This window comes from Anas platyrhynchos, chromosome 3 (assembly GCF_047663525.1).
Source record: "Anas platyrhynchos isolate ZD024472 breed Pekin duck chromosome 3, IASCAAS_PekinDuck_T2T, whole genome shotgun sequence".
Taxonomy (NCBI): Eukaryota; Metazoa; Chordata; class Aves; order Anseriformes; family Anatidae; genus Anas; species Anas platyrhynchos.
Genome location: NC_092589.1, coordinates 86367162 through 86381419, shown reverse-complemented (window position 1 = coordinate 86381419; position 14258 = coordinate 86367162). Strand labels below are relative to the sequence as shown.

The window sequence follows — 14258 nt, the reverse complement described above, 5'->3', positions numbered from 1 at the left end:
GTTGATTGACAACATCTGTTCTAATCCCTGCTTGAGAGCTGTGTGCCTATACCAGTGAGTGAAAATAGATGATGGTGTTTAATACTTTTGAAAGGTGTGGGAGAGCCCGCACTGCTCCGCAGGCCTGCCTTGTCCCTGCCACCTGCCTGCCCTGCTGCCATTTTGTGCCCCTTCATCCTGCAAGTGGCAGCCTGTGGGGCTTGGCAGGGCAGTGAGGACAGCGCCGTGTGGGGCAGGAGGACCAGGAGCAGCTGGGTGGGATGTCTAGCATAGAGGGACGACCCTTTTGGTGAGGCTGTCTGACTTTGGGGTGAATTTAAGCATCTTGTGCACCACGCACCCTGCACCTGTGGTGCTGCGGGGCAAGCAGGCAGCACACCAGGGGCACGGTGCAAGCTCTTCGGCAGACTTTCACACACGGATGGCGGCACTTAGCACTTGGGGCAGGTTTCCTCACACCACATTTTCCTAACACCACACAGGCGGCAGGACTACAGCGCCCGGCGGCCCCTGCGCGCCGCCCCCACCTGCCCGCCTCTCGCCGCTCCCGCCCGCCGGCTCGCCTCAGGGGGAGCCTGAGGAGGGAGGGAGGAGGCGGCGGAGCCGGTGTCCTGCCCCGTCCCGTCACCGCGTCCCCGCCGTGGCCGCTGATGAGGTGAAGATGGTGATCCGCGTCTTCGTCGCCTCCTCCTCGGGCTCGGTGGCGGTGAGTGGGGGGCGAGGGGGCTGAGGTGAACCCGCCCCGTAGTTGGCGGGGGTCGCTGCCCAGCGGGAGACCCCAAAACGGCCCCGGGTGTCCACAGGCGGCTGGGATCCGGGGCTGGATGTGCCCGGGCTGAGGGGAGTCTTGGGGAAAAAAAAAAATAAAGTGCGTTTTGGGGGAAAAAACAGGCTCACCCCCATCCCCGAGGGGCTGCCGGAGTTGTTTGTAAAGCGCCTTGGGGCAAGTCCTGAGGAGGGCTTGTCCTGGGGACGTGTGGGGCTGGCTGGAGGGTTTTTAAGCCCTTAAAACCGGGCTGAGCTCCCCCACATGAGGGGGGACCCCGGTGCGGGCAGAGGCAAATGCAATAAATGAGAGCCTGGAGACGAGCCTCGCCTCCCTGAATGCCCACTTGCTCTGGAAAAGGTACAGCTCCTGTCAGACTCGGCTTGGAGAAGCATCACCGTGTCCCTCTGCCTAAATGAAGCTCCTCTTGGTGCATTAATTCTGTGTGTGACCCGTGAGTTTCTGTATTTTTCATAGAAAATTGACAGCGCTCGGTTCCGTGAAGGCAGTCCGAGTGTAAGCGTTCAGCTGAAGTTGTTCTCTAATGAGAGCCATCAGAAGGATTTAGATGTAATTGCTGTTCTGTATGGTTCAGCAGCGTTTCGTGTTGTGGAAGGACGTGGCACTTTTCCCATCCAAAGGTTTAATGTGTGTGTTCGCTTCATTCAGTCTCTTACCGCCTGGTATTTGCTTTCAGTTCAGCAGCACGGTGACAGGTATGTGCGCTGATATGTTTTGGCATGAAGCGTTCAAGATGCTCAGTAGCTGCGTTACAGCTAATAAAAATTAATTACCCATTTCAGTAGCCAGCTGAGTAGACACCGAGCGTCCTCAGGACTCTGCAGTCCGTGTGCATCAGGCAGCCGGCACAGAAACCTCTCCTTGCCTGCGCTGGCAGTTGGGTTTGTTGTGGCACTCTGGTATAGCGAGGTTTAGTTTCTGTTTCAAACAGTACTCTTTAGTTTTATATTTTGATTTTCTTGGGGGTGGAGGAGAAGGACCACATAATTAGATCACCATATCTCCTCTTTTGACCAGCCTGCAAATAGGTTATTGATTGGAGTTTTTGATTCTGCCCTTTCCTTCTCCTGCCTCTGCCTGCAAGGTAAATACCCGGTTAGCAGCACCATAAATTCTTCTTCACTGTCTATTAACCCAACAAACCAAATCTGAGGTTGAAAAGCAATTTAGTTTGCATGCTGGTTCATCTGCTACCTTTTTTTTTTTTTTTCCTGGGTCTGACAAGAAGATGACATCTACCAGGAATAACAGTTTGCATACTGGTGATAATCAACATTTTTTGCATAGTCAGCAGTACATCTGAGTATGATCTAGCCAGGGAAGAATAGTTAATTGAATGGCTGAAGGTACTCCTACCCAGGACCAGAGCTGTCACATCTCTTCACTGTCTGCTTTTCTTCATCTGTGTTATCTTAGCATTTGGGAATCTTCATCATGCACTAAGTTCCTGCTGTGCTCAGTGTTGGGCTTTTTTTTTCCTGTGGGCTTTGTGGGGGTGTCTGTAGATCATGGCTAAGTGATTGAGGAAAATCACAAACTATTATCAGCGGGTTATGTGGGAATCCTTGTCTGGAGAAAAGGGCAGTAACTGTATTTGCACATCTCTAAGCAGGGAAATTTAAAGCTTATTTTCATCCTCCTGAGCATAAGAACAATAACTAAGCATCAGTGAAGGAAAATAAAAAGTGATTGAGTTGTGCAATTCTTTGTCTTCTACTCCAGGCTTCTGTAGAACAACATCAGATTATCAGATACTTTTTGGGTTGCAGTTCATGAGACAGGATGATTTCCCTGTCTAGAGAAATAAGTAGCCCTCATAGATACTGCTCTGTGTTCTGTCTAGCTGTAACGTTCCTGAGAAATACACTGATTGTGTAGTCAGCAAAGACCTCAGTTTCTGTAAGTATAACTGTCCCTGGAAACTTCTAAAATATTTATTGATCCCATGTCATGGTGCAATTTGTTTTATGCTAAAGAATATCAAAATACATGCTAGCTATACAAAATTCGAAGCGTTTTGGGAGTAATTTGGAGAATGAGAAATAGAAGTTAACAGAGTGGATGAGGAGCAGCCAAGAACAACGTGAACTTTCTGTCCAGTTGGGACAAGACGCTTCCTTGCAACATCTTCCACACCTCTGAAGGTTTGTAGACCACTGAGAGGTTAATAGTAGTATTCTTTATTTTTAATAAAACTTGTAAATATTAATGCCTCGTGAGCTTAAAAGAGCCCATGGCAACGAAACCTAGTTGTTGCTTGAGTGGAAACATTCCTCTGCGGTGCTTACTGAAGCTGGCCTGTGGGTTTATGCTGTAGGGATGCTGTAGGCAAGTTCCTGAGTCAGGAGAGGCATTGTGTTTATGTGTACATTTCTAAATAACATCGTGTTGTTTTAAGCACGCATCAGACAGATGCAATTGAATCACAATGGGAAGCCTCTGAATAGGCAGGCAAGGCATGTTTTCACAAGCCTTTCCATCTTCTACTTTTTCTGACCTGAATTTCTATTTGTTGCTGGTGAGCTGTCTCAAATTCCAAGCACTTTGTAGGCTGGGGAGGCAGGCTTTGCTACTCCTCCTTAATAAAGACAAATGGTCTTTTCTTTTGTGCTGAGGAGAAAGGCTACTTTAAAATTAGCCTTTACCTTTCTCCCTCAACAGTGCTTCACTGTTTTCAGGAAATAGTTTCTTTGTTTTTCACCAAACCATTCCAAGGTAACTGTAATTCAATCCACTTCATGTTTTCCAGTCTATCAATAAAAATCTGTTCTCTTCCTTGTGCTGCTGTAATATGTATTGACTCAATTAAATGGTTTTCATTGTTTTCAAGCTAGATTTACCTTAGACAGGAAGCTGGTAGTACTAGCTAAGTAACTTTTTGCTGGAATTCCTACAGCTAGCTGGAAATACCTAACCAGAGGGACTTCTGACCTCTGGCACTCAGAGGACTGAAGATCAGGTAAAGGAAATGTCATTGAAGAGCTTTCAGATAATGAAGAAACTTTGAACAACTGTTTCACTTGTACTTTTTTCCTGTCTAGTAATAATTTATTGCCTTGGAGCTTCCTCTGTTAAGCTGGGCAGGTACATAGGGCAGTTGCTGAAGAACAGGGGGTAGAATCTGCTCTGACTAGTGAGAGATGCAGAACTTTCCCATGGAAATTTTAGTGTGTTCATAAGATGTGAAAAACATAACTGAAATCAATTCAGTTTAATGTACAAGAGCAAGCATTGCTCAGGCATAGACTTCTTGAGAATGTGTTTGGGAAGGAACAGCATCGATCTGAAAAGAATAGACTTCTTTTAAAAGATCAGAAGTTGAAAACTGATTCTTGCTAATGAAGACAATAATGTGTTTTTTTTTTTTTTTTTTCTAGGAAGCTTGATAAGATAGGTATAATTATAGTGAAGTTGTTTCTATAGCAAATATTGGTTTTGTGAGACTAAAGCTTTGCTTTTTTAAAGCATATTATGCAGGTCAATGTATAAGTGCAAACACTTTGGAATTTTTGCTTCCTGGAATTACTTTAAACCATGGTATAAAACATCAGAATGCCAGAGCAATCACAGTTGTGTTTATTTGGTTGGATAATATAATTGAAGGCAAATAAAATGCTAATGTCCTTTTGGCTAAGCTTGTCTCCTGGTGATAAGCACAACTTCCATCCCCACCTTTGTTTGTACAGGCTTGAGAAACTCAGTGTTTCTCAGTGCTGCTCAGGAAGAATGTGCTTCTTGTTGAGAGGCGTGGAAGAATTAACTTAGAATGTGTTGATTTTAGAGTATCCACCAGCTAGCAGATTTTTTTGCCTCTCTGCACCCCAAAGCAACAACAGTCAAAACTGGAAGTGGTTGAGCTGTACAAACGCTTTTTGTGAAAATTGTGTTGGTTCTGGCAGTCGCTTGAAGGGATCTTCAGCTTGTTGCATGTGACTTACAGAAATTCAGCTACCTATGACATAAAACATTAAACTTTGCAAGTTATAAACCGTTTCATGAATTTTTAATATTGGAAGTTTGTAAAACCAGATGACAGCAGCAGGCAAGGTAGCTTTTCAGAAGTAAAACATAATCCTTACAATTAGAAGCAAACCTGCAATATTTACATGGGAAATAGCAATATTTTAAATGTATCAGCACAGCATTGTCTTGCATCTGTCTGCATGCTCCGAATGCACCTGTTGGATTGGATCCTAAGGCCGGATTTATGGATTGTGGTCGTTGTACTGTGTCGCTTCACTCGATCAAAGTGATGGTGCTTTTGATTATGCACCTGCAGAGTAGTGCTGTAGCAAAAGCAGTGAGACCAGAAGGAAAAATGGACACCTCCAGATTCTTGCTTGGTCACAGGATGCATCAGGGATTTTGTGGATTTGTGGGCTTGACCTTAGCAGTTGTATCCTGCCCATAGGAGAGGTTGGGGGACTTTCTGGGTCTAGTCCCCTTGAGCGACAGAATGCATTCCTGCATCATTCCTCAGTTTTCCTCTTGCTGAGTGGCTCACGTTCAGCTTGGCGGGCTTCTGTCTGTCCTGATAGCAGGGTTCATGTAGCAAAGGGAGCCTGAGAGCCCTGGTCATGGCTGAATTCTGCAACAGGGAGCTCAGCACTGAAGGCTTTGCCTGGTTTTCTCCCTAAGGACCCCCTGTGGATCTAGCTCAGATCCGAGTTCTAGGTACATCCTGAGAACTGAGAGCCTCCAAACAATGGCTCAGAGAGCTCGAGGAATGTGTGTGTTCATCAGGGAGCCCGGCAAGAACCTGGGCACAAGAATAGAGGTGGAATTCAGACCATCCGCACACAGTATTCAATACCTAACAGTTGCGCCACTCCTGTGTGCTCGAGTGCTTCTCAAATATTTACCTTTCTTCTTGGCAGATAGATCATGTCAGAAACAATGCTACCTTGTACAACACCCTTTGGAATACATAGCGTTAGGAGCAGTAGGACTGTCGCCGACCTTTGTTTACAATCGGAGCTGCAATAAAACTTCAAAGGAGGTATTGTGCTGAGTGGGTTCCTGAGGACTGTTCGGAGCGTGTTTTGAGTCTCTGTATGCTGATCTGCCTTGTACAGGCAATCTCTCTGACAGCTATATAATGACTTTCTCATTGCAGACTTAGCCCTCTGTCTTGAATATATTCAAGTGGACAGGAAAGACTGAAATGACTGATAAGAGGCAACTCGTTAATTTTAACGCCCCCGCCTGTTTTATTTATTTATTTTTTTTCCCTGTAGAACGTCACTGCCAGGGTGCAAGTAGTCCCTGAATGGGCGTAATTCACTGATGGGGACCTGCTCTCCTTAATCTTCAATCACATCATCAAAGCCTGGAAATACATTTTCCTATCCCTGGTCATAGTGCCAGGGATCAAAGGAGATCACACATAAGTGAATTTGATGACATTAACTTAACAAACAAAGAAACACAACTAAGTTACATGCAATTTACTGATACAAATGACTTTCAGATTACTTCTATTTTTGTTTTGTGAACTGCAAATCAATTTGTGCACCTGACTCACCTGTTTTCTGGAGAATACAACCGGGGAGGAAGGGCAGGGACTGAAGCATGTGCCGTACTGCAGTCATCCTCGTTTTGTTGTCTGGCGCTGGTACGCCGATGTAGAAACTGCCACTCTCTCAGTTGTCATCATCACGTTATTCTCTGCCAACGCTGCTCCTGCACGGTCCTATCCCAGCACAGGAGCGAGGCAGGCAGCTCTCGTGCTGTTAGCACCTTGGGTCGATGCAGCTGCTTGCTTCAGTGAAGCTGAACTGGAGCTCTTGGTACCAGAAAGGCGCCAGAAACCTTCAGACTGCAGGCTTTCCGTGCACAGCTTACCGCGAGCAGGGCGCCTGCCTTCTTGTCACTGCGAAGGCCACGCACACAATTTGTGCACGACATGATCCCAAGCTTGTTGAGATTAATGATAATGTTTTCATTGACCAACTGGGCTTTTGTCTGAGCCAGGTGGCTTCCATACTTATATTAAACCTAAATGGTATCTCGTGTGTGGAAAAGTTAGGGAACTCAGTAGTGTGAATGGTTTTATTCACACATGTGAACTGGATGCTGCTGTTGGCTCCAGGTTTGACTTGCTCTAACACCTCCTGCAAACAACATAGTGCCCTCCTTAGCAGTAAGGAGAAATGAACCTCAGGATATAAGCTCCTAGTTCAGCTGGAAGAACCAGGCTGTTGGTAGAAGGGCTCTGCTGGGCCACTGAGCCTCTGCTGTTCTGCAGACCACAGCCACTAAGCGCCAGTTGCGTGATTTATAGGCCATCCCCAAGACAAGAACTTAACTTCCTGGGAAACACTTCTTCTGGAGGCCTGGGAGGTCAGAAACAAACAGCTGTGGCTCCTGTGAAGTCACGTCTCCCTTGTGTTCTCGAATCCTTTCCCGCTTTTCAAACTTCAAGGCCTGCAGGTAAAATTCAAGAAACAATGGGGATGTACCAGTAAGTGTGAAAGGGTTCTGGTTGATGTTATCTGATGGTACCAAAGCTCAGAAAACAAAGCTTGCCACTGTAAGGGAACAATATTTATTCAAGGTAAATTATCTTTCTTTGTACTTGTAAGAGCTTAAAAAATCCCCTGTAATTTAATTGATGTATTGAATATTCTGTTTCTAGTGGGCTTGTCAAAGATGAAGTATACTGCTGAGTAAGTCTGTTTCACTTGTTATATGAATGCTTTTGATTTTAGGCAAAATCAAAGCAAAAATTAAGTTTAGGATGAAACACGGTTCACTTGCTGTCTGCTAGATTCTTGCTGGTACTCTTCTGTACAGTGTGTCTTCCAATTGAATTGTTTCAGACAGCTTAGACTTTGATTTATCTAAAGAGGGGAATGTAAATAAATCAGGATTTGTGGAAAAAATAGTTGGTGTTTAAGGAAGTTCTTTATTGTAGGAAGTCAGGATTTCTTTTGTCTTTAGCAATCTGAGCGTGACTTGGAGGTGCAGAATTGTCCCTAAGCTGCTGACCCAGGCTGTGTCATTCTGCTGGCAAATACACCAAGGGCAACGGTTTCCTCAGCTGCAGCCTAAAGTGTCTTCCTCCAAAGGGAATCTGCGATGATCTTTATGATGCAAGTGGTGTGAAAGCTTGGTAAGAGGAGTAATGAACACAGAAGATGCAAATCCCTGAAGTTGGTGGATTTCCTTCTTGGTGGGGTGGGGGGAGATGCAGAGGCAGTGGCAGTGTTTCCTACCTGTGGCTGTCAGTGCAAACAGCCTGGAATTAACAGCCTGGAAGAGCTGAGTTTCTCAGTAGCCATGGGATGGAGAAAACCATCTTCTCTCCTGGGTTTGTGTGTTGTGTTCTCAGTGCCCATCAGGTGGGCAGGTGGAGTTGACTCAAACTTAAGTTACTGTTGGCTCTCCTGTCTGACAGCAAACATGGGGTTAATTTCAGGGGGACTCGTGTAGGTGAGCAGAGTGTGGCCTGGTGTTTCTAGCAATGACTCAGTGTTGCTGGAGAATGGGCTGAGTGCAGGTATTGTACTTTTGGGGTGCTAAATGTTAAAGTGATGAGCAACCTTCTTAAAACAAGTTACTTGTTTCTTCTTGTTAGAGGTGGAAAAGGAAAACAACTGGATTTTAGTTTAGTATACAAACATGTTTAACCTAAATTTAATATTGTATGCCACTGTAAAGTAAGCAGAGAAAGGGGATTAACTGGCTTGCTAGTTAATTTATGAAGAGAAGCTCTTAGGAGCTGCAGGTTGTCCAGTGACTCATGTTAATCACCACCACCAACATGCCCTTCGGTTGTCGCCTACCTCCCCTGGGTAGCACAGAGCTTGTCTGGGCAGTTAAGAGTTCCAGGGTTTTTGCTGGCAGTTCTGTTTTCACCTCAGGATAACTAATCCCCACCAGCCCTGCTAAGAGAACTTGGAAAACTGTAAGGTGGTGCTTGTTTTACTGCAAGGAACAAACTTGCAGAAGTCAATGCCTAGGAGGGACCTTTGCAAATACATCAATCTGCCTCTTATTCGAGTACACGCGTGTGGATGTGTATGTATAGTGTTATGTCCATATGTCTGCACGTATATTCGTGTGTGTATATATGGTTTTTAACCTCGGAGGTGCTGATAGATGCTAATTAGCACTCAGTAAAAACTAAATGCTAATTTTTACATCCCCAGGAGAGAAAAAACAAAAACATCCTGGTGCCTGATGTCGGTAGCTCAAGAGACATCAGCATCTGGCTGAACTCTGACAAAATGACTGCTGCTTTATTCGAGTGGCTGGACCTCGTGGCACTGTAATCACGGGTGTCTGTCGTCCACGTAAACTAGAATGCAAAGACTGGATGTGCAGTGGCATAACTCTCTCTGTCCCTACCTAGGGAAAAGGAACCTCAGTGTTTCCAGTGCAGAATTTTATCCAAGAGCTCCAACAGGGCTAGCAGTGGCACTTTAACACCTTACTACTTACAGCTCTGCAGCTGCTTTCCTGTTGCAGAGCTTCTCTCAAGTAGAGGTACCTGTGTTTTAACCTCTTTGGTTGCAGCCTTATGTGTTTGCCATGGCTGTTGAAAGTGGGTCAGCAACACTTTGGCCTGTGAAACTGAGCATCTGAAGGAGGAGAGGACATGTCCAGTGCTGCTGCTGCTGCAGGGTAAGTGATAACTGCTGGCAAGAAGGGAGTGGCGAGCTGCTGCTTGCAGGAAAGCCTTTAAACAGCCACAGCGTCTGGCTTCCTGAACATCCCATTTTGTGGGATTGTTCTGCTGCAAGCTCTGCCAGCAGGGTTACTGTCAGGCTGTGTGTTTGCAGGCAGAGCCCTGAAACCACAGAGTCATAGTACACGTTAAATACAAACCAGAGCATGTGATTATGTACGTGTCCTTCACACGCAGTGGGAAGGTTTTCCTGTGGGCTTTTAGTTTTCCTGCTTTAACGGAGACAGAGCTTTGTTTACCTTCACGTGCTGGGAGCTACAGCAGGCTGTAACCCTTTGCTACGTAATGTGGGTCCTAGGATTCAGAGGATAGATCCCACTTGGAGCAAGAGAATGTGACAAAAAAAAATCCATCCTGATTTAATGGTGGAAATTCCATCACAACATTGACAAATCACTTTATTTCCTGATATTTTCACATGTTGCAGCATATGATGTTGGGTGTTACCTGTGCTTTTAAAATCTCTGAGTGATTCTTTGGAACGCTTTAATAGTAACATTACAAAGACTGCTTTGTTAATCATCGAATTGGGTCTGTGTTTTTCAGACAACAGCGAAAGATTTTTGCGTGTTTTTATTTGAAGGAAAGCTTTCTTTGATCCGGTGAGCACTAGAGCATCATCAGCTCAAACCTGTCATTATGTGGCTGCAGGGCTAGTGAAGTTCTCATCCCTGCCTAGCCTAAAGAAAGAACAAGCATGCATTAAACCTTTCATCTGGATCTGCGTCTCCTAAGGTCAAGCAATCTTCCCGAAACACCTCCATTGGGGTGATCTGTTTGTGTAGAAGCAGAGACAGGAGTGGCACTGGAAGGATTTAGATGGGATTGAATTGTTCGGTGGGAACCTACTGGCTGAGGCTGCCTTGCCTGCGGCAAGGACTGTGCTCTAGTATAGGGGTTCCCTGCATCTGTGTTTGGGGATACAGGTGGCTGTCCAGAAACGGGGCTGCAGAAGTATGAAAGCAAAGGTAATGTGCACGTCCCAGAGCTGTGAGAAGACTTAAGCTCAAAGGCTGGAGCTGTGTTTGCTGAAAGAGGAATAACATTGACATTTGTTAATAAAGTTAGAAGCCTCGTTCTGCTCTCAGTTGGACCAAAGGTAATTTTGTTATTGATCTGAATAATAGCGGTGGCAGTCAGCCCGAGTTTGGGGACTGATAGCAACAAAATCCATCATCCTAGTGTTATAGAAACACGTGGGTAGGACTTTACAGTAATACAGTCCAATTTTATCTGAAATCTGACATTTATCTGAAGCCACAAGTGCATTTTTCTGTTGCTGTTTCATATACTGTTGGGAAAAGCCTGTAAATATGCTTAAAACTTAGCACGACAAATTGCCAGTGACTCGTCCTGCTGTTACTGCTGTCAGTGTAAAGGGCATTATCAGGGGTGTGTGTGCCTGTAGCTGGCGGGATGACACAGCTGTGCTGCGTGGATAGCAGCTGGCAGAAGAGAAGGGCGGCAGTATTGACAGCTTCAGTGCACAAACTTGTGTTTCGAATTCTTTAGAGCGCTTTGGGATCCCAATATCTCCGATCCTTCATCCATCAGGAAGAGAAAGCAAATAAATGCGAGCATGATCCTCTGTAGGGAAAGGCTGCCTGTTTTTTTCTAAGTGTCCAAGGGCTCTTATCACTCCCTCAAATTCACAGAGGGGGGTTGGTGGCAGTGTGGAAGAAGAATGGTTGTGACTTATTTGTGAAATAAGCCCCCCTTATGTGATTTATGTGGGGACAGGGCTCTGAACGAACCCAGCACATCACTGCTGGGCAGTTTGTGAGCCTGAGCAAGGCTGTGTAGTCTTGGAGCCGGCCTGAATGTCTCTGAAACTTTACCAGGCAGTCAGGACACTCCTCTGGTGGTGGCATCTTGTGGCTCCCTGCTGCAAACAGCCAGCTGGGTGCTGCAGAGAGTCCTCTGCAAGGTGCAGGGGGAGCAGCCTCACGGCTAGGGCAGCAGGAGGCTCGCACCAGGAGTCCACAGAGCTGAGACCCTGCCTGGGCGAAACGCAAATCACTTCTTACATCTTGTGAGCTGCTGGGTGGTTTTAGCTGCTCTGGTAGATAAATATTCCTGCACCACTGGGTTTTGGTGCTTAAAGCTACTGAGAAGGAAGAAACATGACCTATTTTTTTTTAGTGGCAATAGGTTTGCTGTTATATCTCGGCTGCAGTACATACAGAAAATGCAACTTGGAATGCTTTTGTCGCTGTTACAGAACAACGGGACCGATAAATACACAGAAGGAGTTCACAGCACTTCCAGTGCTCTGCTGACTCACCATGTCACAAAAAAAAAAGACAATTGTGTGTTTTCGTCTCAAAAGTCTAGGTGATAAACACATTACATAAAGGAAGCGTATGTGAATTTCTTGATAAGGGACTTTTGTTTAAGGCAAAACTTTTAGTTTTCTCCACAGAATTTGAATACTACAACACTTGCTTACTGTCCCAAGCCTGCTAATAAAGCTGATCTTAGTGCTATTTCAGCGAACTTTAAATGGCTCCCAACTGTTTAACATATTTTAAGAAAATAAAACATAATTGTGTTTTCTTCCCACTACCAAATCACAATTCTACCAAGCCAGCTGGATTCACATAATAAAGTGACACCTCTAAATCCCTGCAGAGTTTCAGCCACAGCGGGGTTGGACTTGTGTGCAAGACCCCAAACTGCTCCCTGCTCTCCAGCCTCGGGAGGAGGTGCTGCGAGATTCAAACACCAATTTCTGGTTCATCACTGCAGGAGTAAGGACTGAGTTTCCGATAATTTAACTACCTTGCTGCACTGGGACTTGACTGCGAAGAAAGAATATTCTTCAGAGTCGAACAACTTGCATAAATAAAGGGAAATAAGCATATGAATCAAGAAAATATGGCATGGAGATGAGAGAAAAATGTGTTTGGTGAGGAGGCAAACTCTCCTACCAATAAAGAGCAGGTGAACAAGTGAAGGTTGCCATTATCGTACTTGTATTTATGTACTCACTGTGAAAAGGAAGATATTGCTTGGTGAAGGGGTGTTTTCATGATGCAAAATACTTGCTATAAATATGCCAATTTGACAAAAGAGAACAGAACAAGGAGGAGTTAAGCGCAGAATGCTAAGCAGGAGATGTAAATTAATCTCTGGCAACTTTGAGAGATGTCTGTTGGAAAAATGCACGAAAATAACACTTTCTTTTTAACCAGTCTCTTGAATCGCTGAAACATATGGTAAACTACAAACAAAAACATCTATCTATTGGAAGATTTCAGCTACCAGCTCGCGTTTGAGTTGTTAGTCTTTTGAAATGAGTGATTCTAGTCCTGCAGGACGGTGCTGTCAGGAGGAGCAATTCGTGATAGCTGAGAACAGGCTTTATGAAACCTTAAAACCTTGCAGGCTGCTCAAGCTGTCTGTAGTGCTGTGCTAGCCGCTAGGATCCCCAACATCATTTGAAAACAAGCAAACAAAAAATTTTTTTTATTATTTTTTTGATTTCCATGAGCAGTGCCGTTTGGTTTCATCCTGATGCGATGGGGCACAGAGCCATGTCATTCATTAGAAGATAGATCCAGCCTCTTACCCTTTTGATGAGAAGTAGCAAGCCAAGATTGGGAGGTAGTTGGTATTTCTGTAGAGCTTTTTCTTCTTTTCCTGGTCTTCCCCCTTTTTTCTGTCTAGCCTGTGTCTGTTTTCCATTACAAGCTCACTGATGTAAGTAGCCCCCCCAAGCAAACCTCCACCTGTCGGGTTTTGGGCAGGGGTAGGCGCGGTTGTACTTACTAAAGCCTCCTTCGTGTTTCTGAGCACGACCTTGGTACTTGCACAGAGAATGAAGGTTTCTTACAAACTGTCTTAAATAAGAAACTTTCTGCTTCCACTCGCAATAAGAACATACAGAGACGTAGATTTAAGTGTATTTTATCGCAGTGCAGCATCTAACAGTGACAACATGAGGCTAGCAGGCCTTGGATATGGAACAAAGCTCCCTGTCTCCTGTGGCTTTACAGCAAAACTAAATCATGAATTTTCCTTTGCTGACTGCTTGTGAGGAGGAGTCTTTAAAAAAACCAAGCCTGGCTTGAACTAATTGCATTTTGTAAATACGAGGCTTTCAAAAGTAGCATGCGTATCCCACGCAGAGGTAGAGGTAAAAATCTCCCGGCAAAGCGGTGTCTCAGCAGTTCCCAGGGCTCCGCAGGCTTACTTTACATCAAGCTGAACAGATTGCCCTCCCGGTTTGATGGAGGGTTTCATGTGGCGTGTCCTTAATTACGTCTCTGTCTGCAAGCGGCAGGTTGCTGCTGGCTGCAGCCCAGGGCAGCGCACGCTGTGTGTGGCTGCTGCTCAGGGACTGCTTTATTTCTGGTCAGATGGAAAGGATCTGTGGGAAGTTGTGGGATTTGGAAACACGAATGTATAGGCTTTCTTCAGGGTGAAGTGCTGAAGGTGTTGTGAGCTCTGGGGAGGTCTCTGAGCAGGCCATTGCTCTTCTATCACGTGCAGTGCAGTGCTTGCTGCAGCAGCTAGCCGCTTACTTTGCTGCTGGGAATAGTTATGTAATGCAGAGTTATTTTCCTCTTCCTTCTCTTCTTCCTTTCTCCACCTCACCACGGCCTCTCATCTCCCTTTCCCCTGTGTACCCAGCAGAGTTGTGTTTTGCTGTGCCCAGAACAATGAATTAATCATCTGAAGCCTTGGGAAGGGCTGTCACAGCCCCGCCACCTCTCTGCAGTCAAAACCTTCAGCAATCATAGGGAGGGAAGAGAGAAGAGAAAAAAGTAACCCGTT

At 45.3% G+C, this 14258-nt stretch overlaps 1 protein-coding gene across 2 annotated transcripts in view; it reads left to right on the top strand.

Moving 5' to 3' along the window:
* Window positions 1–523: 523 nt before the first annotated feature.
* Window positions 524–14258, top strand: part of SH3BGRL2 (SH3 domain binding glutamate rich protein like 2) — a 37770-nt gene continuing 24035 nt past the window's right edge. The window contains exon 1 of one of the 2 annotated variants that reach the window (XM_072036249.1): window positions 524–706. In XM_072036249.1, the coding sequence (XP_071892350.1) occupies window positions 662–706 (45 nt within the window). In that variant the 5' untranslated portion in view covers window positions 524–661. The remainder of the gene's footprint in view (window positions 707–14258) is intronic. The other variant, XM_072036248.1, reaches the window with a different exon arrangement.